This window comes from Bacillus rossius, chromosome 2 (assembly GCF_032445375.1).
Source record: "Bacillus rossius redtenbacheri isolate Brsri chromosome 2, Brsri_v3, whole genome shotgun sequence".
Lineage (NCBI taxonomy): Eukaryota > Metazoa > Arthropoda > Insecta > Phasmatodea > Bacillidae > Bacillus > Bacillus rossius.
The window spans coordinates 34,982,003-35,008,518 of record NC_086331.1 but is presented as its reverse complement, the minus strand read 5'-3'; the positions used below and the strand labels follow the sequence as shown (position 1 = coordinate 35,008,518).

The 26,516-nt window shown below is 35.1% G+C and overlaps 1 protein-coding gene across 6 annotated transcripts in view; it reads left to right on the top strand.

The window, feature by feature from the left end:
• Positions 1-18,997, top strand: part of LOC134529232 (F-BAR domain only protein 2-like) — a 220,632-nt gene extending 201,635 nt beyond the window's left edge. For 4 of the 6 annotated variants that reach the window (XM_063363115.1, XM_063363113.1, XM_063363116.1 and 1 more), the window contains one exon: positions 6,089-18,997. In XM_063363115.1, the coding sequence (XP_063219185.1) occupies positions 6,089-6,132 (44 nt within the window). In that variant the 3' untranslated portion in view covers positions 6,133-18,997. The remainder of the gene's footprint in view (positions 1-6,088) is intronic. The other 2 variants (XM_063363117.1, XM_063363118.1) reach the window with 1 other exon arrangement.
• Positions 18,998-26,516: the final 7,519 nt, after the last annotated feature.

The window sequence follows — 26,516 nt, the reverse complement described above, 5'->3', positions numbered from 1 at the left end:
TATCGCTGGTTTATTATGGAAACGAGGCTTTGTGCTGCACGGTAATGGAAAAAATTCAGTTTCTGCAGTGCTGTTTCGTGAACGCAGTTCGAATACATTGCGTGATTGCGTAAATAAGGGAACTAGTATGTATGCGCAAGTACTGTCGAAATAAGTAGATTAATTCTCGTGTTTTTAAATAATAATGGGATGGTATTACATCCGTTGTACGATACAACTAGTACATATTCTCGGACTTTTCCTTTGTTGGCTACTTATATAACGATAATTTTTGTACGGTACTTTGGCTAACCTGTGTTGTTTTAATTTATTTCTTGAAAGCCATTTTTTTCATCATAGTATTTTTGTCGTGTCTACAGACATAAAATTTTTTTTATATTTTTCGATAGTGTTGTGTTCTTCAGTGCCGGTTGTAGAAATAAAGCATGTGACACAACAGAAGTGTATCTGGGGGAAGAAAAAAAAAAGAATGCAATTCTTCAGAACTTTCGACTTAACTATTCAAAAAATGGCCATGCTTGTCGTCTTCAGATGTTTTGGAACACCACGCGTTTTGTAATGTATGCACGTGTGACTTTTCGATTGCACATGGTGGAAGGGATGACTGTAGAAGGCATATTGAATCCAAGAAACGTGCGGAACATTTTATAGCCATGACGAGCAATAAATCTATATCGTCGTTTTTTCGCTACATCTGAAGAAACGAAAGTAACGAACGCAAGAGTTATTGTTTACAAGTTCTTTTGTTTGTCTTACTTTGTTTGTTTACAAGACAGTTCTTATCCAACCAGGATAAAAGAAGCAAATAAAAAGACAGTTGTTCAAAAGTTTAACTTTGAATACTTTGAATTCAAAATTTCCAGTAAAATTATTGACATTTCTTACATATTCAGATGATTGTATTGTTCAAATAGTTTTTTTTTTTCAATTCATTAATTTGCATTGTATTCATATATATAGGCCTATATTTTTCATTTTTTTTTTTTTGCATACTATTGTCCTTGTTTTATTCTTGTGTTTGTCATAATTCCCCAGGAAAAATTTATTGTGCATGATTTACGCGTTGTCATTACTGATGGGTGTGATTTGAGGTTGGCAGCTCTGTGTATAGATAAGAGATAAATTATTAGTATCTTTTTATTGAACAAAAGATAATAATTGAGACTAGTAATGATGCAGGTATGATCTCAAATAATTTCAAAAATACTCGCATAACACTGTTAAACAATACTGATTCACACAAGTATTTAAATTAATAATACCTACATGAAAGATCAATATTTTCTTGCGAAGATGGCATGTGGTGCAGTGCACAACAATAAGCTAAACCCTGTTGTGTTGCCCTCTGCCCAAGTAATCCCTTAAGGGGCCCGCCTCGTCAGGGGTGTATGTGTGTTAGTGAGGCGGGATGATAAGGGCGACGCTCGATGGTATTTATAGCGTGGTATCGCCTCTAAGCTCAAGGCTTTGAACTGGCGCGCATTCTTCTCGTCGTCAGTTGATAACTGTGAAATTTGTGCGGTGACCGTATTTTTATATTACGGGGAAATGAAGATAAAGGTGTAATGCAAGCCTCTTAAGTGCTTTCAAGAATCTGTACCACTTGTTTTACACCTAAACATTACTCTGAAAACATGCGTTTCAGCCATTTTAACTCTTCTAGAAATACAGTTTAAAAACATGATCCAAAATTAAAAGTACTTTTCGGGCCTCAGCGAACTCTTAAATGCTTTTCTTAAACATACCCCACTCGGATATCTTGAGTAGTTTTGAAATCGCGTTGTTTTTCCTGAAGCTCTGCACACCGTGTGTGTGACCAGGTAGGCGGGCCCCTTAATACGAGGTGGCATCAGGCACAGACAGGTCCCTACCGCCGTGACCCGCCTATGCTTACAGCATTATATGGTTAAACCTAAGTCGCACGCCACCACGTGGAGCCCGCTTAAGATTGCTCCAGCAATCACCGACCGCTCAAATGGCCATGGAGTGGGGATAGTTTGACGCGTCACCTTCAAGAAATCACTCACTACTTATATACAAGTGCGCAAAGCTAGATAACGGGAATGCTTTTATTTAAGTAGGCAAGTGCATGAGAGTATGAGATTGCAAGTTTGCAAGTTTGCAAGTGTGTAAGAGTACAAGTATGTGCATAAGTGTATAAAGTGTGCAAAAATGTGCAAAAGTATGCAAGTATATGTGAGTGTGAGCAAGTATATGCAACTATGTGCAAAAGTGTCCACAAGTGTATGCAAGTGGGTGAAAAAGTCTGTGCAAGTGTATGCAAAAGTCTGTGCAAAAGTGCGTGCAATTGTGTGCAAGAGTGCAAGTGTGTATGAAAATGTGTGGAAAAGTGTGCAAGTATGCAAAAGTGTATGCAAGTGTGTGCATATGTGTGCAATTGTCTGCTAAAGTTGTGCCGTGCTGTCTTCTCTGCCGGTCCCCCCACCACGTACCTAACAATGCCCCTCCTCTCCCGGTCCCCCCACCAAATACCTAGGAAATGCGATCAGAATTTTCGTAATGCTCGAAATGTGTTACCCTCAGCAAAGAAGTTTCACTTCAAAAGCTTTTCTTTAACTTCTAGCACCATCTTTCGGTGAGAAATTCAAATACACTTCTTAACACATATTAAAAAATCTATAAAAGTGTAAATATGTGTGAAACATCAAGTATGGCTACCGGCAGAATGCCAGCCACAGACTCCTGGTTGATGACTTCCCGTCACATACTGGCATTATTACCGCGTTACGGAGTCAGTCAGTGATCAGCATCAATATATTATATGATTGTCCTCTCTCCATTTCCTCTCTCTCCTGATCCTCTCTCTCCTCTTTCTTTCTCTCCCTCTCTCTCCATTTCTCTCCCTCCTCTCTCTATCCCTCCCTCTCTCTAAACCTCTCTTTCTTCTCTCCCTCCCTCTCTCTATCCCTCTCTTTCTTCTATCCCTCACTCTCTTTATTCTCTCCTCCCTTACTCTTCTCTCCTCCCTTTTTCCTCTTATCCCTTTCTCCTCCTCCCTTTCTCCTCTGTCCTCCCTTGCTCCTCTGTTCTCCCTTTTCCCCCTCTCTCCTCCCTTCCTCCTCTCTCCTCCCTTGCTCCTCTCTCCTCCCTTGCTCCTCTCTCCTCCCTTGCTCCTCTCTCCTCCCTTGCTCCTCTCTCCTCCCTTGCTCCTCTCTCCTCCCTTGCTCCTCTCTCCCCCCTTGCTCCTCTCTCCCCCCTTGCTCCTCTCTCCCCCCTTGCTCCTCTCTCCTCCCTTGCTCCTCTCTCCTCCCTTGCTCCTCTCTCCTCCCTTGCTCCTCTCTCCTCCCTTGCTCCTCTCTCCTCCCTTGCTCCTCTCTCCTCCCTTGCTCCTCTCTCCTCCCTTGCTCCTCTCTCCTCCCTTGCTCCTCTCTCCCCCCTTGCTCCTCTCTCCTCCCTTGCTCCTCTCTCCTCCCTTGCTCCTCTCTCCTCCCTTGCTCCATCTCACCTCCCTTGCTCCTCTATCCTCCCTTGCTCCTCTCTCCTCCCTTGCTCCTTTCTCCTCCCTTGCTCTTCTCTCCTCCCTTGCTCCTCTATCCTCCCTTGCTCCTCTCTCCTCCCTTGCTCCTCTATCCTCCCTTGCTCCTCTCTCCTCCCTTGCTCCTCTATCCTCCCTTGCTCCTCTATCCTCCCTTGCTCCTCTATCCTCCCTTGCTCCTCTATCCTCCCTTGCTCCTCTTTCCTCCCTTGCTCCTCTCTCCTCCCATGCTCCTCTCTCCTCCCATGCTCCTCCCTTGCTCCTCTTTCCTTGCTTTCTCTTCCCCTTTCATCTCTTTCTTTTTACTTTGCCATGCTGATGGTTTGATTTTCATGCTGTTACTTTTTTTTAAAGAGCTAAAGCTGTAAATTTATCTTGCGTTTTGTATTTTGTCTAAGATGGCGTTACTTATTGTTAAGTATTAAGTTTTATCAAATTGATAAAATTTACGCAACATGCAAAAAACCACACCTCAAATTCACAAAAAAATAATCTTTAAATATACATACACATACAGTGAACTCTCGATATCTCGGACTTCGATATCCCGGACATCGGATAACTCGGACATCTGCAGAAGTGGGGTGCTCATCATACGTGGTTATTTGCTGGCGCGAGGTGCGAGAGACTTTGCAACAGTGCGTGGTGGGCGGGTTGGGAGACGTGGCAACGGTGCGCGGCGCGCCGAGGTGGCTATTGTTATAAGCAAATATTGTAATATTTGTTATTAGTCACGAGCCCGTCACGCCGGCGGTAACAACGGCAGTTATTGATGTATTTGAGAACTAATAGGTAGTTGGAAAAAATAAATCGACACGTAGCAGTATCTTTTTTGTTTATGTTCAGTTAATTCTTAGCACATTATAATGGCGCCTAAACGAAAATGTGTATCTTTAATTATAGCGCAAAAGTTAAAATTGATTGAAAGGCTAGAGTCTGGCACGTCTGTGGCTAGTTTGTGCGTAGAATTTGGGATTGCTAAACAAACTGTTTCAGTTATAAATTTACATTACATACGCTCATAAAAACCTTTATCGGTATGTATTTTTTATCGGTACATATTTTGTATTATTATCTCCCACGTTTATTACCGCCGCCCCCTCCATTCCGTAAGAGACGTTGAGGAACAAACAGCTGACCTCGCCTCTCTCCGTCTCTCTCTTTCATCTCCTCAACATGTGGCTGTCTTCTCTCCCTTTATTTCCCTTCGGTATCTCGGACAAACGGTAATTCGGACCACCTCTCACCCCTTTTAGTCCGAGATATCGAGAGTTCACTGTATAACAAGAAACTGGTTACATAAGTGAAGGTTACCTGTCACTTTTTTTTAATGACATTTCAACAAATTTGTAAATATGTAAACAAACAGTAAATACATATGTTGCATAAAACAATATGTAGGTTAAGATTTGACAAATTTGTCTAATTTTTACTTGTCAGCTGAAAATGTTAATGAAACTAGTGTGTGAAAATCGTTGTACAAATCTACATAACATTATTTTCATGACAATTTTGTAAACTTGTAAGCTTATATAAATTCAGATTTTTCAGTATGTAAACTTGTCAGTTAATTTCCTGTCATATGTCACCAGTAAAATTGTAACGTTTATGAAAAATGTCCCTCGTGTAAAGTTTTGCGCATCTGTGTCGATAGTTATGTTATTCTCAGAAATGGGGAGGGTGGCCAACTCTAAACCTATAACTGTAGTGGGCATAACTTATGCAAGTCTCTGGCCAAATAGAGGAATAGGGGAAAGGATTTAAGGGTCTTAGAATAGTACAAGGTGTAATAAAATGACAGCAAACAACATCCATTAGGCTTGTAGCAAATTTTTGTTAGTTAAAAACATAAACCTTGCTGTTTGTTTACTAGTGGTTTTATTGGCGTACTCTTGTCCCCACTTATCTGTATTTCATTTTAGGGTCTCATTTTGTATTATGTTTGAGAATAACGGTCATAATTTCTTTCCTGCATAGTTCCAGTGCATACTCTATTGATACAAGCAATTATTTCTAGTGAATACTGTGCACCAACTGATCAAATGCCACCAACCATGAAATATTTTTAACTTATGGTTGTGAAGGTCCCAGTCTCCTGAATGGTATATTCAGGCAGACAAGTCCCTCTGTGATTCGAAACTAGGGCCTCTAGAATGTGAGTCCAATGTCATATCACTGTGCCACCTCACACTATTTCAACCCTAAAGCAAAGTCAACATATATATAGTTTTTATTTCCACATTCATAATTTTTTTGTGCTGGTCTCTTAGAATATGAATTAGAGGTTGTACTGTACAGCTATATTTTGAAACCACCACAATTATTAATGCATTTAAAGATGCATATTTTGGTTGTATTCCTCCTTTGATTATTTTATAGGAGTTTTACCAGGAGCAAAAATCTGTAGGATTCCCAGAGGGGCCCGCAGAATTATGTTTATCATTCCCATTTCACAGTTAAAAATTTGCAGTAGTCCCCCTCAGTGAGGGGCTTTATAATTCAGGGGGTGGGGGGGGGGGGGCAGCTTACCCCCTCCCCCACCCATATTTACGCCCAGTGTTACCATTCTGTAACAAATTTTTCATGTTGCAGGAAAATACATTTGTGATGGAGATCCACTTCCCTACACTGGCTAGCATTTTTGGATTGCATCTCCACCAGCAGGCGTACTCAGCGTCATGCTGTTGTTTCAAGTGCACTTTTGTATATTGAGCCAAAGAAAGACCAGTCACCAGAGAAACGTTGAACTCTAGTGCATCATTTTTCTTGTTAAACATGTACATGTGTGTACAAGTCTGAATGTTCCTACGGGTTAGTTCATCCAAGGAAAATGTTTGTATTTATGAACTGTGCTTATTAATGTACGTATATTTATAAGCAGCAATATTAATAAGGGTTCTATAGTATTGAGATCAATCCATATGAATTAACTGGTTGCTTGTTAATTAAAAAATATAATTTTTTGTGTGTACTCACCGTTACATAACTATATTTTTAACCCTCTACAATTATTTATTCATTTAGAGGTTATGACCACTAAAGGTGTATAACTTCAAAAATTACATAAGTTGCAACTCTAGACAATTACCAGTGTGAATTTATGGAACTAGTATTTAGCCTTGATACATGCACGCTAATTCACCTTCCGTAAACCTAGGTTACATTCATGATAGCACGCAAACAGCATGTTAATAGCACAATTGCACATGCACTGCAAAGAAGCAAGTTACATCTGCACACAACACTGCAGTTTGTAACATAACAACTGTATTTTCCTCCTTATACTTCTAATATTTTTTTGTATTTTGTCAGCTACTATTGTATGAAGCAATTGGTTATCTAAATCCATGCATGTCATTTTGCCATTTTGTTTTTAACAACTAGGAACAAAGCTGTCTTGCAAATAAAAACTATATTCAAATGAGTTTCGCTTTTTATTTATATTCAGAATATCTTCTTTCAAAGTTAAGAAACAATTATGTGGGATTTGGAGTTTTTCTAGTATTAATTTTCATACTCCCATCACCAACAATGAAAATCAGTCTTTTTATATGTGTAACACTGTGGTGTAAAACATACACAACATTTCAACATGTCGCTAATGACAATATCAGTGGAGTGTGGCAGTTGCAAACAAAATTTTGAAAAACAAACTGTTACAAGTATCCCCATTAAAATTTAGCAACATGTGAGAATGATTTAAGGTGGGATTCAAATATATTTATTTGTAATAGCTTGTATTTAATTTTGATATTAAAACTCTTGCGATGACATCAACGTTGTTATAGTTTAAAATAAAAACTTAAGTTGAAAAAGAAACCTGATAAAACCTTACATTATAACGTATTTTGAAACCTAGACAATTCCAAAGTTAAAAATATTAGGAGTTTCTTAAAAGTTGCTTGATTTATGTATATAATTTTACAAAGTCTTCAACTCACATAAATCTATTACGTGTTTCTAACTGAAGATGTCACAGAGCTTGTATTTCTCCACAACAGGTGAACAGTATATCCCTTGAACATTAAAAGATACAGTTAAAAGTTTACTACATACATTTTAAACTCAATGCTAGAAATTAACTTCAGATCTACAAAAAAAATTCTGTAATAATTTGTGTACATAGATAGGTTTACAAAGTTTATTTACACTTTTAATACCTTCTTTTTGTGACATAACCAGGTTACTGTTCATTAGAAAACATTTCAAAATGCCTGTCTCTTTAGCTGGGGAAATTACAGAACATTGGCTTGATTATAGCTTTGCAATCACAAGTCAAGAATAGCATTTTCAACAGAGATTTCACATAATAGAATGTCTCACAGCTAGGATATGAGCAATATCTAAAGTAATTAATAGGTCAAAGTCAAATATCTGGTCCTCACTAACAAATTTTCAAAGGTGCCTGTGTTATGTTGCAATGTTGTGCATATAAAGGCTTAAGGAAACTGCAAAATGTATTTTGTTATATTACCTGCACATTTTTTAAGATGTCAAGTCAGTTACTTTGAAAGAATTTCAGAATACAAAGCATGTAAGGGCATTCACAAAAAAGTTATATTTTCTAAAACAAAGCAACCAATTTTATTATTTTTGGACAACATTAACATTAGGCTGTAAAAAAAGAGGGTAGTAGTTGTTAGAACCACCTTGCCTCATACATATGTGTAAATATATATATATATATATTTCAATCTAGACAGTTGATAATTAAACATTAATTATTGAGAGTGGAATATTTGTGAGACGTTTATGTTGAAATGGTGGTAAAGCTCGCATTTCTGTGGGAGAAGTAGTGAAATATTTCCTCTTAGTTTGTTACTTTCAGTAGCTTATTTTTCACAAGGATGTATAAAAACATATATTTTATACTTCCAAAATTATATTCATAAATCTTTTATATAGTTATTTTCTTATATGTGTTTATTTACATTCCTTGCAATATAGATTGTCTGCATATATCCATTTGTTCAATATTTATGTGTGAATTCTTTTGATTTTACTGTCAAGAAAGCACAATTAAATTTTCATTTTCTTTAGAAATTTTTGATTCCAACATTAAATGTTTGTTGTGCTGACTTCCACATTGTAAGACTATGTTATTGTTTGTAAATGAATTTATAGCTCTATTTGAATTTTATAAGGGAGGCGCAATCAAAAATATGAAGATCTGTTTTACTTCATAATTTTTTTTATTATGTACTAGTTGTGTTTTAAGTAAGTTATTAGTAGAGACTTGAATTTTTTGCATTATATGTTTTTCATTGTTTTTGTATTGTAAGGTAAAAAAATGGTGAGCGAGCACATAGTTCAGGTTTGTAAGTTACCTGATGGTTATCTGAATGTTAATTCTACTGTTTCCAAAAGTTGGTGCTAATGTTAAAATGTCCATAGTATTTATTAACAGCTCATTCTAATTAGATGAAAAATAACTCAAGCTCGTAAAAATTAACTTGAATCTGAATTTTTTTTCTCTGTGTTACTGCTAGCCTTGGTGAACAACATATAAAACTTTTTGGACTTTTTTTATGTTTGCATCTAGCTTCTTATACCGTTGAAATTTTTAAGGCCAACACTTGCAGTATTTTACGCTTTCTCACGTTGTTATGCTATATATATAGTAGGTTGATCAGCAGGCTGTGAAATTTAGGATCATGTGACCACTTTTGGGAATTTAAGAATGTGTTTAAAGGGAAATTTTATAAGGGAATATTGAATCACTGTGTAGATTTGAGGAAAATTAATAGAGAGAGATGAGTTGTAACAATTTTTCGGTCGAGTGGAGTCAATCCGAGTTAAGTAATAATACCTTCAAGTTGAGTCCACACTTAATTTTTTTTGTTGAGTTGAGTCCTGAAAAATCAAGTCAAGCTCAAGTATTTGCAAAACTTTTTGAGATCAATTGTGTATGTAATGTATCATTAGCATGACAGTCAAGTCCATGTATGCTTTCTAGATTACAGTAGAACCCCGATTATCCGTGTTAATGAAGGGGACGAGCGAGTCCGATAATCGAAAATCGCGGTTAGCCGAGTCATGCTTGCCTCAGCCATCTGTGGACATTGGGAGATTACATATACATAAATATACACATGCTTTGTGTGCGTGTGCGTTGTTGACATAGAAGCGGGCTGCTTAGTGCTGGCCAGCAATGGGTTTTAAGTCTTTCGTGTGCGGAGACGTGGGCACGCGAGTCGTTTTTGTACCGAGGTGTGTGGCTAGCCGCCCGGCCAGTCCGAGGGCCCAAGACAGCTGATAGCTGCCAAGGTCACGCATTCTTTTCATCGCTCGTAAGCGACGCTGCCACGCTTCGCTCAATGCTCTGTTGTCAGTAGAGGTGTAAAGTAACGAAAAAAAGCGTACCCGTATTTATTCGTTACTATAACAATTAGTACTCGTTACTATCGTATCGTTACGTTACTCGTTACTTCTGATACCGCATAACATGCTATGTTATGTTACAGCAACGAATCGAGTCGTATTGCGTACGCGTACTGTATGACGTCTCGTAAATAATTAATTGAATATAAACAATTGGCAATATTTGATAATTAACCATTTTTGTTAAACAAGAAACAATTAAATCTCATTAGAGTGGCTTTATTACGTATATTATCTCTGTTAAGAACAAAAAAACGTGAAAATAAGCGACAATAAAAAAACAAAAAAAAATGCATATTTCTAATTTGTAAAAAATACTTTCTTACGTTGTTTCTGTTCCAATCTCAAACTTTGTCTACACACACAATACCTTTAATAAACAGTAAAAAACTTGGACGACAAATTTCCAAATTATACTTTACTTAATAAACAAACATCGTTCTTTGTAACGTACGTTTTTAAATTCATTGAATAAGCGCGCGCATGCGTAAAACATACGAAAAATGTGAGTAACGAAATGCATTCGTGTGTAACGATTCGTTACTCGGTACTATATGGCACACCCGTTACTCAGTACCGAATACATACGGTTTGCTACAGCACTAGTTGTCAGTAACACCATCGGGCTGGTTATTGTTTTACAGAATGACTGCCTTTAAAATTCTTTTCGAAATAAGATTTTTCATACCAGTGCATTGAGACTTGATTTCATGGTTTTGAAACTGTGTCTCTGTCTCGTATAATTCACAGTGTTTTTATCCCTCTTTATTTATATGAATTTTAAATTTTAGATTTTTTTATTTTTTAGCTTGCTGAACGTGGACTTGGTGCAAAAACGGCCTATTATGACATAGGGTTGCAGATGGGTCGGAAATCTTATAATGACCACCTCTCTATTACGGCCCTAATCTCGGGAACCGTGAGGGGTCGTTATATCTATTCTCCGTTCACTCTTAGCTGAGTTTTGAAATAAACAAACACCGTCGTATCACTGGACCACGTCAGCAAGTGATAGGCTGAATTTATCTTGCGTGCCAAGCACTAGTTGCAACCCACACACTTCAGTACAGTCGGTGCTAATAAAATAACGGAGAAGTAAGCTTGATGGACATAAATCGCGGTTAATCCACGAATCGGATGATCGAGTCGCGGATAATCGGGGTTCTACTGTATAGTCTAAGTCAAGTAAAGAAGCAAAATATAACTATCAATCATTCCAATTTAGGATTTCTTTTAAAATTGAATATTTTATTCCTACTCGATTCTGGAAGACTTGGTAGTTATGAAGGCCTTTTAAGTCTAGGAAAATTGTGAGGTTTAGTGAATTTAAAATGATAAAATATTGATAGTTATATTCACATGTTTTTTGTATTTTTAATGATTTTAATTCTTCAGTTTCGCTAGACTGTATAGCCCTCCTGACCGTCAATTTTTATAGAAACCAGTCTGAATTTAAAAATCCTCTTTGCAGGATACAAGCAACATTAGAAGTACTCAAAAATTTCATTTACAGAATTTTTTTTTCTAACAAAGCTGCTACGTTTATTAACGCCATTCAATAGACATGCCTTAAAAAACTGCACATTAAGTTAAACATTACCAAAACTAAAGATGTAAACAACTCAGTATTATTGTGTCTTTTCTTTGCCCATTTTCTGGTTAATAATGACTGTTCCAACTTCAAAAATGGCATTACTTTGGCATTTTCAAATGTCCATTCGTACTTTTTTTTTTTTGTAAAATGGCATTAAACTAGGTGAAAAATACGTAATAATGTTTGTTTTGAGCTATGTCAAGGGGAGTAAAAGCGTCAGTTAAATGTTGGAATGTTAGCTCCACTAAACTTCGTTCTGCAACGAGTTCGCAGGTCGTTAAGCGGGCAGTATCTTAAATTATTTTTCTTCTAATATCTTGTGTTTTTATATTATTTTTAATAAATGCCTAATATAACCATATTTAATTGTGCATGATTTTATGCTTGTTGCACATCAAACATGTATCGAGTTTTAAAAAAATAATGTTGAGTTTCGTCCTGTCGAGTACAGTGAACACGGTGTTTGAGTCAAGTCTAGCTGGAGCTACTCACTCAACTCTGCTCAAATTTTCAAATCTTGGCCCATTTATAAGAATCTGTGATATTTTAGATGCCATCATAACAGAACCCAAAATGGTTGCCTACTTTTCAGCCACAGTTCTTGGCCTTAAAATTTAATTTCCTATTAATCATGTAAGCTGTGTAAAATGAATATATGTGAGGCGAAAAGCAAAAAGGGACCTCGTTTTGCCAATTTTCTGTTATTTTTTATTGATTTTTTGAATTAAGCTCTAAATTCTGAAAAATTTGGTGCAAAAATCATGTGTGTGATATTTTTTTTGTTTAAGTAATGGTCATTTGAATTTTATTAAATGAAAATGGGCATTTTGAGAAAAACACACTTAAGAAATTTAAAACAACACAGAATCTTTATTTTTTACGTTTAACAAATAATTCATTATGAAATAAAAGCTGAAAATGAACTCTTTTAAACAAAATAAAAATATATCTCATATACTGAAATCTTCAAAATTTTAACTGTTAGCAACGCTTCTTTGAATGTTCTGGAATGGTCATCTGAGTCAGTACCGCCAGCCCGGTCATCTGGTTCATGTTCCACAGAAGGTTTAGGTTGAGTACATAACAGGTCCTTGAACTCATCCTTGCAATACTCTCTGATGTTTTTGTACGGTTACTCTTTAGGTTTCCTTGATATTCCGTCTGGAATTACCTCTTCTGCAAAGCCGTCAGGTCCATTTTCGGTTTAGAAGATCTGGTGTATATACTTGTTTCCAGCTATCTCTGTTTTGCTTTGAACTTTGCCATTGTAATCACTATCAAACTTGAAGTGGTTATATTGGGTGATATGGGGCACTTTCTTGGCACCGTTTGTGTGAATAAATTGTAGCCAGTCATACATTTTTATGGCAACTTTGCCTTTCTTATTTGCAACTATTGCAGTGGAATTAACTTGTGTTGTGGGTGTTTACTGATCAATGCAATTGACTAATTCAGACAGAGAAGATACATTGGTAAGCTTGAATTTTTTTTCAAAAGTCTGAAGGACCAATCGCAGGCAAATTTTGTGTGGCATGAACGACAAAACTATTTTTTTGGTTTTTCTGTTGACATATCCTCAATGCCAAGTACCCCAGTAAGATGTTTTTTTCTTATTTTGTACTATGCAGTTGTCGGCATGGATAAACATAGTTTGTTCGGCAAAGTGTTATTTTCCAGGTGGTGATAGAACAGGCTCTCATAAGATTGGAACCTTTTGTTGTAATGGCACACTCAGGAATCAGGTAGTTAACTTGTTTGTTCGTTGTCTCGCACATCACACCAAAAATACCAACTTTAAATGGCACTAAGAAAAAGATAGGGCCAGACTGCAAAGGATTGCTAGGTATGTGCACTTGTGCCATATCAAAACTGTAATGTACAGAAGATTTGTCATCATTTTCTAAGCTGTCTCTAGTTTTTTTATAGCATCGTTCTGGTACTTTCTTTCCGTAGAAACAATCTGCAGATGGTAGTCTCAGACGTGTTTGGTACACTGTACTGCTTCTACCTGGCAATATTATGGCTTGCTGTTCTGCAAAATTTTTAAGAAATTCAACAACCAACTCAGTATCTAAAGAAGACGTCACATTCTTTTTCATTTTTTCTGTGTTACCGTGCTCTTTCGCAACCAATCCTGTAGTGTTATACATTTTAGTTAGATGTTACAGTCTTTTAATTTTGATTTGTTGACCAAACATAAAGGTGTGTTTGCAAACTGACTTTCCTTTCAATATGTAACTGGTTCGTGAGGTTTTCTCGCTGTATTTTTTTTTCTCCGTACAAGAGGTTAATGTGGAATCTAATGTGAGTGAGCAAAGTTGACCTAAAATGACTTGTTCTATGATATTAACATGGTTATTTTAACGATCAATCTCAATGCAGTCATAGCACAATTGCAAAAATCATTAGCAGAAAACAATTTTCTACAATTTTCTTTGCAGCCACAACCACTCTCTAGAAAATTAGTCACCAAATTATGGTCTTTTAAACATCATAAGTGTTGACAAAATCAATACAATTGTTAACTGTAACCAAGTCGTGCCCACCATCATTTTCATCAACAACCACTTGTTTAGCACTTCTTGCCTCAATGAATAACATCATCATCTACATCCATAAAATTTTCAAAGTTACTTACAGAAAGTTGATCCAATTTTGGAATATTTGTTAAGAATGAAGAGTCTGAAATGCTTATAAATCTTCTCGTCCAGACAGCTCTTCATTTTCACTGCTTTCATCACTGCTTAAACACCTTTCAGTAAAGTAATCAGCATTATAGTCTTAATCACTTATATTTTCACCACCTAATCCTATATTATTTAAAATATTTAACACTTTTTATTCAGTAATTTTTTTTTAATTTCAAATCAGGCACAACACTCATGTGAAAAGATTTCAAAACAAAATAACAACAATGCCAAGTGTATAGCTCAGCTGATTGGTTGACATCTGTTTGCACGGTTGCCAACCTATACTTGTGAACAATGTTCATAGGAAAAAAAACTACTCACGAATTCATTATGATGATAATGATTATTAATAGCTGATAATAATAATAAATATTAAATAATATAATATTAAGTAATATAATATCTAATAACGTTAATGGCATAATATATGCAGAAGAATAATATTAGCAACTTTATGTGGCTAATACATCTATGAAGGAAACGGTGCCTGAAGTCGGGGCACAAATTTTTATGATGTGATGTAAGTTTTTGGACATACGCCATTGCTAAGAACTTTTTCTGTTGAAGAAAAACTAAAAAATAAAATAAAGAAATAAATAAATAAAAATACCCAAAAAAAGACAAAAAACGCACAAAATTAAGCAAACAATTGCTGTTGTCAACAAGGATATTAACACCACAAAATATTCCGAAACAGGAATATTTTCAACAAACATAGAAAAACAAAGAAAAATGTACTAAGAGAACGGAAAAAAAAAACCACAAATGATGACAACACAAAAATATTGAACCCAAAATAATTCAGCACAACAGTTGAAACGAGACAAAAACACGACAAAACGAAAAGAAAAACGAACACAATAGTTTTACCAAAACAGAAACAAGCGACGTTTCGGGAAGTGCTATCTGCTCCCATCCTCAGGCAGAGACGCACATGGTACGGAAACAGAAAAAGTTCTTAGCAATGGTGTATGTCCAAAAACTTACATCAAGTCATGCACTCCCATTGCACAAATCTTTTAAAGATAACACAAATTTTTATAATCAGAAAACATTCTTCTGTTGAGAGAAGCCCATTGTAGTTTCCTCAATTGCTAATAGAATTCAGGAGAAGCTGGTTTTTAAAGTGACACATAGTTGACTATTGCATATATGAAAAGGAACCTCTTGTTGGTCCCATGTTATTTCAACATAAGCGACAAGAGGTGGTACCTTTTCCAGGGCTGAACATTGACTGCTTTATTGATTATTTTAAGTGTTTCATCCAATTATATCAGTTTTTTTGCTTTCATTTTCACATATTTAAGAATATAAAAATTCATTACAATTGAAACATACCTTTTTAATTTTTTTGTGACTTTATTTTAGTTGTTAGAATGTTAATCACTCTAATTTTAATTTACATAGAGCTGTTGCTACTAACTAACCTAAAATTGGTTGAGTACTGTTCTCATTAGATCAATTAGACCTTACCCAGGATGATAGTGTATGATGTATCATTAGGGTTTGTAGCTGTATGAACTGATGTTCACAATTTTTAGTAATTCATTTTTTCCACTTCTGGCATAATTTACATGTACTTCTGGGCATTTAATTACATCTTATGAGCGATATTTGAAATCTACGTAAAATTCTGAATAAGTATGGTGAATTTCATGATTATACATTAATAACTGTTATCACAAATGTAAATTGAAGAAAGATGTGTCACTCGACTTTGGTTGCGGGTTAAATAAATTCCACCAAACAGAGGGAAACTTTGAAGGGCTTTAAATTCCAAACTAGAGCCAATATTCCAACAATTAAAAATATGGTTTCTAATATTTATCAAGATAGCATGTACCAAATTTCATCCAAATCTGAGATGGTGGAATGGACACCCCTGGATGATATGGCATGGAATGCCCCTTTTGTCAGCAGTGAATGTCTTTCCTAGCAAAGTTGCTACTTTAGGCTAATTCATAATCATGTTTTTTTGTTTAACTTTTGTGTAAATCTTTACTTATTTATGCACTTATAAGATATTTTTTTCAGTCAGAACACCCATATGTATTAGAATTATTAGAATTTAATTTTTTATTAATCCTTACATTTATATTTACTTGAAAATATTTTGACTGCAGTGAAATTTCTTTGTATCTACACTAGGTACTTAAGAAGTTATAACCAGTAAAATGTAGGAATTTGTGCTGAGACAAGAAATTGGGATTAGCTATAATTTATTTTAATTGAAAAATTATTCTTATTCAGTTTTCAGTATAATTTTGACTGCCACTATTACTTGTGAATATAGTGGGGAAATATTAGTATTCGGAGCATAAATTTATCATTCAACTTTGTGTGCATTGGTTTCCTGAACATCTCTGTAAGGCAATTAAAAACTTCAGGTCTCTACATGACTTTCTGATATGAATTTGTAATGTATTTATTTGTATGAAATGTAACTTATATATTTGTCACGCATGTAAAATTTTATGATTTATCGTAGTTTGTTTTATTTTAGTTGACATGGTGAACTCTATACTACACTGTGGTGCTATGTGCCATCTATTTGGTCGAATTGATTCACAATCAATGACTAAAGCTTTAATTTTTTTGTTAATATTTATTACTAACAGGCATTAGCATTAAGGGAGAAAATGTGTCCAAGATATTACATGTGCAATTGTATTGAGGCTGCTATCCTGTGCATTTAATTTTATTCCAGTATTTTCAACATACAAGACATTGACTAATTTGTTTGTAAATAAGTTTGTTTAGTATTTTTGCAATGGACAGAAGCAGCAGAATGCATTTCTTTCTCAGAATGTATGTATGAGAGTGTGTATTATGTTTGTGTGAATGAATGCAAGGTGTAATGTACCTACATGTTTTTGTTTATTTCTTTCTTAATGTTAGTTGAATTACCTCCAGTTTCAGTATGTGCAGCAAATTCTCTCTTGTGATTATTTTCTGATTTATTTATTAATACATTTATGAAGTATCTATATAGATCAGTATGGGTTAAAATATGTCCATTTGACCTCTCTTTTGAAAATGGGTTCTAAGTTTTGGTATTTCATTCATATAATTTCTATCATGACAAAAACTTGATTTTTTTTTTTTTCTGTTCAGGACTGAAGCTTTTTAAATATAACAAGTTAGTTGATCCAGAATTTTGAGTTTTTGTGAACAAAAATACTTTACAGTAAATTTTAATTTTTTTCATTCTTTTAAATTGTCATGTTTAAAAGATTATAGAGTGCCTGTACTATAATTGTGAAGCAAATTCAACTAAAAAAATTATTAGGTACTATAAGTTGACAAGATGAATAGGTTTTAATAGTTTATCAACACAAGTATCATTCAGTGCAGGTTTTACAAAGTCTGGTTTTGTTCTGATCAAGTATTCATTAAATAATAAACCAACTTACAGAGTCAGTTAAGGAAAATCGAAACAAAATCATTGATCCTATTCTTTGTCATGATTTTGTAAGTGGCCCTTAGTCAGACTTGCATTGTAATGACCTGTTGCATAAGAAAGTATTACCTACTCAATTATATTGTCTTGCAAAGTTTATGCTTCAATTTCTTTTACATTACTGCCAGCGTACCTAAGTCTTAATTAGCACTATTTTTTTTGTTTCTTAAGACATATGGTTAGTTGCAGCAAATAATGATTAATTTGCTTGTAACTAATGATTTTTATTAAGGTTGGTTCTACATTATAGTTTTGTTTCAATAAAGTTCTGATTAAATTATAAGTCTTTTTAGTATCATTTTTTGTTTCTTAGTGTATGGTTAGTCGTAAATAATGGTTATCTTAAACGCAAGTATATTTTCAATTACTAAATTAATCAAAACATTTAAATCACAAATTTTACCACCCTTGATCAATTTGAGATTGTTTTGTATCATTAATTCTTACCAAAATATTTGTTGACTAGAATGGTTCTAATTATTTGCTGAGTTGAAGTTATGATATATAAAATTGTTTAATTCTGATATTTTTCTATTCAAAACAAATAATTTGACTAAATTTAATTAAACCTCCCATTTACCTCATAAATATGTACTTGGTAACTGAACTGATGCACACCACACCGAACAATCAATAAAAAATAGTGAATATTTTAAGAATGGCAAAATTATTTTGCAAATAAGTGACAATAAACTATTCATAATTATTTGCCTTGAAAAAATTATGTTTTTTATTTTAACTTTTGTGGTAAAGATTAGGAATATTATTGAGAATCGAGACAATATTGAAAATTTAAACACATTTAAAGTTGAAGATAAATGTTACAAAATTAATATATTTTTAACTCAATGGCTAACTCTTTAGAAACCACAACATTGAGATGATATATTTTGATGTCAGGGGAGATGTGAATTCATTTAAAATTGAGGGCCATCACATGGATGGGCACGTGGACCCAGCTGAAACTCTGTACTACAAGGTGGTAATGTGACCTATGTGGGCGCTAGGCTCGATTCCTCCCCCAGTATCTGGCCATGGAAACTCACCCACTCTCAGCATCGAGTATGCTACATACAATGACAGGGTGTCTACAGGTCACGAAAGTAACGAAAAAGTGACGAAACTTTCACCTAGGTGACGAAAGTAATGAAAAAGTACCAATATACATTTTAATGACCCAAAAAAAATTGTTTTTACAAAAAAAATTTGCTTAATACACAGTGCGGTTTGTCTACATACACAACGACCCTTCATTTTATCAATATGCAGAACTGGACAACGAATCGAGAGATCGAGACAAAAATGGAAGATATAATCTATAGGGAAGCGTCGGGAAGCCTAAGATGTACATCAAGTTCTGTCCCTGCCCGAACACGCCCGAATATTCACCTTCGGCCAACCTCGGTTTTTTTTATATATATTTATATTTCTCTGTTTATTTTAATGTAGCTATACTAACCTAACTAACCGTCCATACTGTTTTCAAGTGTTTTAATGTAGCTAACCTAACTGACTACTTTTAATATTTGAATTCATTTTTCCTGCGCAAAAATAAAACATCCCGAGGTTGGCCGAAGGTGAATATTCGGGCGTGTTCGGGCAGGGACAGAACTTGATGTACATCTTAAGCTTCTCGGGAAGCGTCTGTCTATAGCAAATAATGGAAAGAAAATGGCCACGTTGATGTTTATAATTTTTCTTTTGATGTTTAATATTAGTACAGTTATTTATTTGCAGTTGTCTTTGTTACAAATATTATCACGCATACGAGATATCTTGTGCAGTGTTCGAATTCATCAAAACATAGCGTCAAAACATTCGTGTTAATCGGCAGGGAATAAATATGACCTATTTTTCAGCAGCAGTATTAAGGTTAGTTATGCGTTGTAAGTTATAGCGCCAAAGTGTTAAAATATGAAATAATGTCTGTTTTGTCTATAGTAGAGAAAGTAGTGGAAGAAATTAAATATTTTTAAAGTAATTTACTTGTGTTATTCCAGGATTCCAGCATTAAGTAAAAGAAAATTAACGGAACTAAAGTAGTAAATTGCGCACCTTTTCTTTCTGGTTAACATTATCTGATTAGTTCAGCATAAGTGTTTCGGTTCGTTACGTTGAAAGTGTTCTTGGTTTTGTATCAAGGCTTAAACGTTTTTTATACAACTCAGTCTTGCCAGTAGTGCTGTGGTGTATAGGCTAGCTAGTTAACGTCTAACGTGCATTGCAGACTGCGGGAGTGTCAAAAATGTATCTTATTGTGTAAGAAGAATTTCTGCGGTAGTGTTTTAAAATAAAATGCTCGGGAAATGCAGTTTTCAGGAGCAGTGGTACAGTTTGCCATGCGCTGCCGAAGGAAAATGGACGTTGTGGCTGAGGCCTGTTGAAAAATCACAGAGCAAGGCACTGTGTACACTATGTAATAGTGAATTTGATATTGCTCATGGTGGTGTTTATTGCGTGAAAACACATTAAAAGGGAAAGCGTCATGCTAAGTGGGTTTCTGTCTTGTGCACAGGAAAACAAACTTCACTAACATTTTTTGGAAATACCAGTAGGCCTACTTCAAGCTCATATGCAGGTGATTCAGTCCCTTGTTCCAGCTCACCTTCAGTGTCTTTTATTGAACCACATAATGCTTACACTGTCTCTACTAATGAAAACAGTAATAGTAACAATACACCCAGTAGTTTGGTAAGTACATCAAATATAAGCGGATTTGTTCTGAAGGAAAATGTAACCAGGGCAGAAATAATTTGGGCATTGAATAAAGCAGTTACACATACTTCATCACGCAGTTCAGGTTCCAGTTCAGATTTATTTCCGCATATGTTTCCGGACAGTGCCATTGCTCAGAAATTTCAGGTGCAGAAAGACAAGGTCTCGTATAGCGTGACATATGGTCTTGGGCCATACTTTCAAAATGAATTGATTGAAGAAGTCAAGTCTGTGCCATTCTTTACTGTTTCTTTTGATGAAAGCCTAAACAAGGTCAGTCAAAAGGGTCAGATGGATATAGTTGTTCGGTACTGGAATGATGACTCAAGCTCAGTTTCCACAAGGTACCTCACTTCAGCATTTTTGGAACAAGCAACTGCTAAACATTTAGTCGATGCTTTGACGACTACTATGTCAAATTTAGGCCTGTCGGTGAATCACATTATGCAAATTTTTTGCAGATGGTCCCAATGTAAATTTGAAGTTTTTACGTGATTTCCGAGATTTCCATAACATACTAGACGAAAATGAAAGCAAAATATTTGACACTGGAACATGCTCATTGCATATAGTTCAAGGTGCATACACGACAGCACACAATCTTGTTGGCTGGCATGTTCATGAGTTTTTGAGGGCATTATTTTATCTTTTCAAAGACTTCCCATCTAGACGAGCAGACTATATTCAGAAAACAGCTTCTGAAGTTTTCCCACTGAAATTCTGTCATATTAGGTGGGTGGAAAATTCAAGAGTTCTAAAAAGAGCTATTGAAATGTTTCCATCTCTTTTGAAGTATGTAAGCTTGACAGAGAAAAATCCACCTAGTTCGCAAAACTTCACAAACGTGAAAGAAGCCCTGGCAGACAAGTTGCTTCTAGCAAAACTAGAGTTTCTTTTCTCTGTTTCATTGCAGTTAGAGCCTTTTCTGATTAAAGTCCAGTCAAATGATCCACTGTTTCCATTGCTGTATCAAGATACTCTTTGTCTTTTGATGGGTATTGGTACCAGATTTTTGAAGAAGTCTGTGGTAGAAGGTATAACGTCAGGTACTCAACTGATGAATGTCAATGCATATGATGCAAGTTTACTAAAACCCCTTAGCAACCTAGACATAGGGTTTGGTGCCAAAGCTGCATGCAAAGACATAAAAGAGGCAGAAGTACTAACTTTCAGAAATGAATGCAAATGTTACTTTCAACATCTATTTTCAAAGCTGGCTGCAAAGTGCCCTCTTAGAAGTAAAGCTGTAAAAGGAGCATCTTGTTTATCTCCTGACATCATGAAAAGTAGTGTGTTAAGAAACAGTCGTATCACCACTGCTTTGGAGGTATTCATATCAAGTAGACACATGGCACCACACGTAGCTGACTGCGTAAAGCGAGATTACCTACTGTTATGTGAAAATGATGCTGTAAAATTAGCTGTCAATAAATTTCACTGGAAGTCTCAAATATAAGATGCTTTTTTTTTGTCAATATGATTTGTTTGATTAAAATTGACAACACAAACTTGTTAAAATTTTTCCAGAAATTTCTTGTAATGTTTCATGGCAATGCTGCAGTGGAGAGAGGTTTTTCTATAAATAGAGTGTGTCTGGTTGAAAACCTAACAGAAGCCTCACTTATAGCACAGAGATGCGTTTGTGATGCCATACATTCGGCAGGAGGTGTTAAGAACATTGCTGTGACCAAAAACATGATTCTTTCTATGAGAAATACATCTGCGAAGAGACAAGAAGCTTTGAGAGACAAGAGCATAAAAAAAACAAAGCTGCAAAAGCAAAGAAGAGAGCCTTATCAGAAATTAAAGAGCTCCAAGCCACCAAATTTAGAATACTGGAACAACATAAGGAAGAGGTGAAAATTTTTGAAGAGAGAATACAGGCTTTAAAAAAACAGGCTTAAAACACTAGGCTGAAGTTGGATTTATTCCAGATTTATTTTCCTTCCCCTCATTTCCCCCACCCGAAGATGTGGGCGGAGCCAAGCGGTACAGCACTGAAGATACAAAATACAACACGTTCTTGTGTACAGCACTACACATACAAAATGCAACACGGAAATAAAAGAAATTGTGCAACGGTACAGTACTAAACATACAAAATGCAACACTTTTTTGTACAGCACAACACATAAAATGTGCAACAAGTGCTTGACTACCCATACAAAATGCAACAAAAAGTACAACACTACACATACAAAATGCAACACAAAAGGAAATGCGAATACATTTCAGATAATATAAAGTGCAACACTGCAATTGAGTTAACTCTATTGTAGTTGTAAAGAAGTACAGCCAAACCCAAACAAAATGCAACATTAAAGGAAAAACATGAATGTACAGCATAAACATCTTTGTACAGTACATGTCAAACTATTATAGAGATACAATTGAGTACAGCACTAACCATACTAAATGCAACACAGGACAAGAGCACAGCACACAACACATGAAATAAAATTCTTATACAGCACTACACATATAAAGTGCAACACTTGGCTGAAATTAGCTCTATTCAAGATTTAACAGAGTACAGCACTACCCATAAATAATGCGTGGTACCTGCCATACAGCTCTGAAACATCAAAAAAATTATAAATATGTGGTTTGCAGCGTACAGCACATACCAAAGGCATCTAAACCAAAAATATAACACCATTATGCAGTACTACAATATTCAAATATTTTTTTAACTGTAACTAAACGTTGTAAGGATAGAGCTGATATGTCATTCTTTTGTGCGTATTGTGTGCTTCTCCAAGAAATTACAAAATGCGTGGTACCTGTTGTACAGCTCTATCAAAATCGTCTAAACCGAAATGATAACACAACTTTGAGCCGGAAAACAATTGGTTTTATTTTTTTTCCGTTTTAAATCAAGTTTGCAACAATAGAGCTGTTAGGCTCTTCTGTTGTGCGCATGGTCTGCTAATTCAAAAAAATTATAAATATGTGGTTCCACCGTACAGCACGTACCAAAGGCATTTGAATCAAAAAATTAACACCATTATGCAGTAATACAATATTCAAATATTTTTTTAACTTTAACTAAATGCTGTAAGGATAGAGCTGATATGTCATTCTTTTGAACGTATTGTGCGCTTCACCAAGAAATTACAAAATGCTTGGTACCCACCGTACAGCTCTATCAAAATCGTCTAAACCAAAATGATAACACAACTTTGAGCCGGGAAGCAATTGGTTTTATTTTTTTTCCTTTATAACTCAAGGTTGCAACAATAGAGTTGTTAGGCTCTTCTTTTATCTGCATGATCTGCTAATTCAAAAAAATTATAAATATTTGGTTCCACCGTACAGCACGTACCAAAGGCATCTGAATCAAAAAAATTACACCAATATGCAGTACTACAACATTCAAATATTTTTTTAACTTTAACTAAACACTGTACGGATAGAGCTGATATGTCATTCTTTTGTGCGTATTGTGTGCTTCACCAAGAAACTACAAAATGCTTGGTACCTACCGTACAGCACGTACCAAAGGCATCTGAATCAAAAAAATAACACCATTATGCAGTACTACAACATTCAATAAATTTTTTAACTTTAACTAAACGCTGTAAGGATAGAGTTGATATGTCATTCTTTTGTGCGTATTGTGTGCTTCACCAAGAAATTACAAAATGATTGGTACCCACCGTACAGCTCTATCAAAATCAATGTATGTAATTAAAATGACATAATATTATGTAGGGATATAAATCTTCAACTGAAATGTCACCTTTATTTATAACAGAAAAAAAAAATAAAACAAATTGTTTCCCGGCTAAAAATTTGGGTTATCATTTTGGTTTATACGACTTTGATAGAGCTGTACGGTAGGTACCAAGCATTTTGTAATTTCTTGGTGAAGCACACAATACGCACAAAAGAATGACATATCAGCTCTATCCTTACAGCGTTTAGTTAAAGTTAAAAAAATATTTTAATGTTGTAGTACTGCATATTGGTGTAATTTTTTTTTATTCAGATGCCTTTGGTACGTGCTGTACGGTAGGTACCAAGCATTTTGTAATTTCTTGGTGAAGCGCACAATACTCACAAAAGAATGACATATCAGCTCTATCCTTACAGCGTTTAGTTAAAGTTAAAAAAATATTTGAATGTTGTAGAACTGCATAATGGTGTTATTTTTTTGATTCAGATGCCTTTGGTACGTGCTGTACGGTGGAACCACATATTTATAATTTTTTTGAATTAGCAGACCATGCGCACAACAGAAGAGCCTAACAGCTCTATTGTTGCAACCTTGATTTAAAACGGAAAAAAAATAAAACCAATTGTTTCCCGGCTCAAAGTTGTGTTATCATTTTGGTTTAGACGATTTTGATAGAGCTGTACGGCAGGTACCACGCATTTTGTAATTTCTTGGTGAAGCACACAATACGAACAAACGAAAGACATATCAGCTCTATCCTTACAGCGTTTAGTTAAAGTTAAAAAAATATTTGAATGTTGTAGAACTGCATAATGGTGTTATTTTTTTGATTCAGATGCCTTTGGTACGTGCTGTACGGTGGAACCACATATTTATAATTTTTTTGAATTAGCAGACCATGCGCACAACAGAAGAGCCTAACAGCTCTATTGTTGCAAACTTGATTTAAAACGGAAAAAAAATAAAACCAATTGTTTTCCGGCTCAAGGTTGTGTTATCATTTCGGTTTAGACGATTTTGATAGAGCTGTACGGCAGGTACCACACATTTTGTAATTTCTTGGAGAAGCACACAATACGCACAAAAGAATGACATATCAGCTCTATCCTTACAACGTTTAGTTACAGTTAAAAAAATATTTGAATATTGTAGTACTGCATAATGGTGTTATATATTTGGTTTAGATGCCTTTGGTATGTGCTGTACGCTGCAAACCACATATTTATAATTTTTTTGATGTTTCAGAGCTGTACGGCAGTACCACGCATTTTGTATGGGTAGTGCTGTACTCTGTTAAATCTTGAATAGAGCTAACTTCAGCCAAGTGTTGCACTTTATATGTGTAGTGCTGTATAAGAATTTTATTTCATGTGTATAGTGCTGTGCTCTTGTCCTGTGTTGCATTTAGTATGGTTAGTGCTGTACTCCATTGTATCTCTATAATAGTTTGACATGTACTGTACAGAGATTCTTATGCTGTACATTCATGTTTTTCCTTTAATGTTGCATTTTGTTTGGGTTTGGCTGTACTTCTTTACAACTACAATAGAGTTAATTCAATTGTTGTGTTGCACTTTATATGTTCTGAAAGGTATTCGCATTTCCTTTTGTGTTGCATTTTGTATGTGTAGTGTTGTACTTTTTGTTGCATTTTGTATGGGTAGTAATGCACTTGTTGCATATTTTATGTGTTGTGCTGTACAAAAAAGTGTTACATTCTGTATGTGTAGTCTGTACATTTGCGCAATTTTTTTATTTCCGTGTTGCATTTTGTATCTTCAGTGCTGTAACACTTGGCTCCGCCCACATCTTCGGGTGGGGGAAATGAGGGGAAGGAAAATAAATCTGGAATAAATCCAACTTCAGCCTAGTCTTAGAACGCTTCTCATGTAAATACATAAGTTATCAAATTTTATTTATTAAATATTGGATAGACTGAGAAACGTGGTTCCAAGCATCCTTATGTTTAACAGTTATTTCATTTTACTGTGCAAATTATTTAAGGGTTTCATCATCATTTTGTAAACTATTTCGAGTATTTGTTAAACATAGTGTGCATTGACTTTGTTTACTGATTGTGTTAATTATATAACTAAATATAGACTGGAATAGTTTCTACCTGCAAATGAAAATACCAAGTTTAATAAGGTAAGACAAATTTTATTTAACCCCTAAATTTATGCATAAATACTAAAAATGTTTTAGTTATAAGTTTTTACACACACACACACACACACACACACACACACGCGCACGCGCACACACACACACACACACACACACACACACACACACACACACACACACACACACACACACACACACACACACACACACACACACACACACACACACACACACACACACACACACCATAAGTGAAATGTATTGTTGATGAATTTTAAACCCAAAAAGTTACACAAAATATTTTGCTAAAAGGTCCCCAAAAGGTCACTAAAATAATTTCCTCAGTCTGTAGACACCCTGAATGATTACAGTTA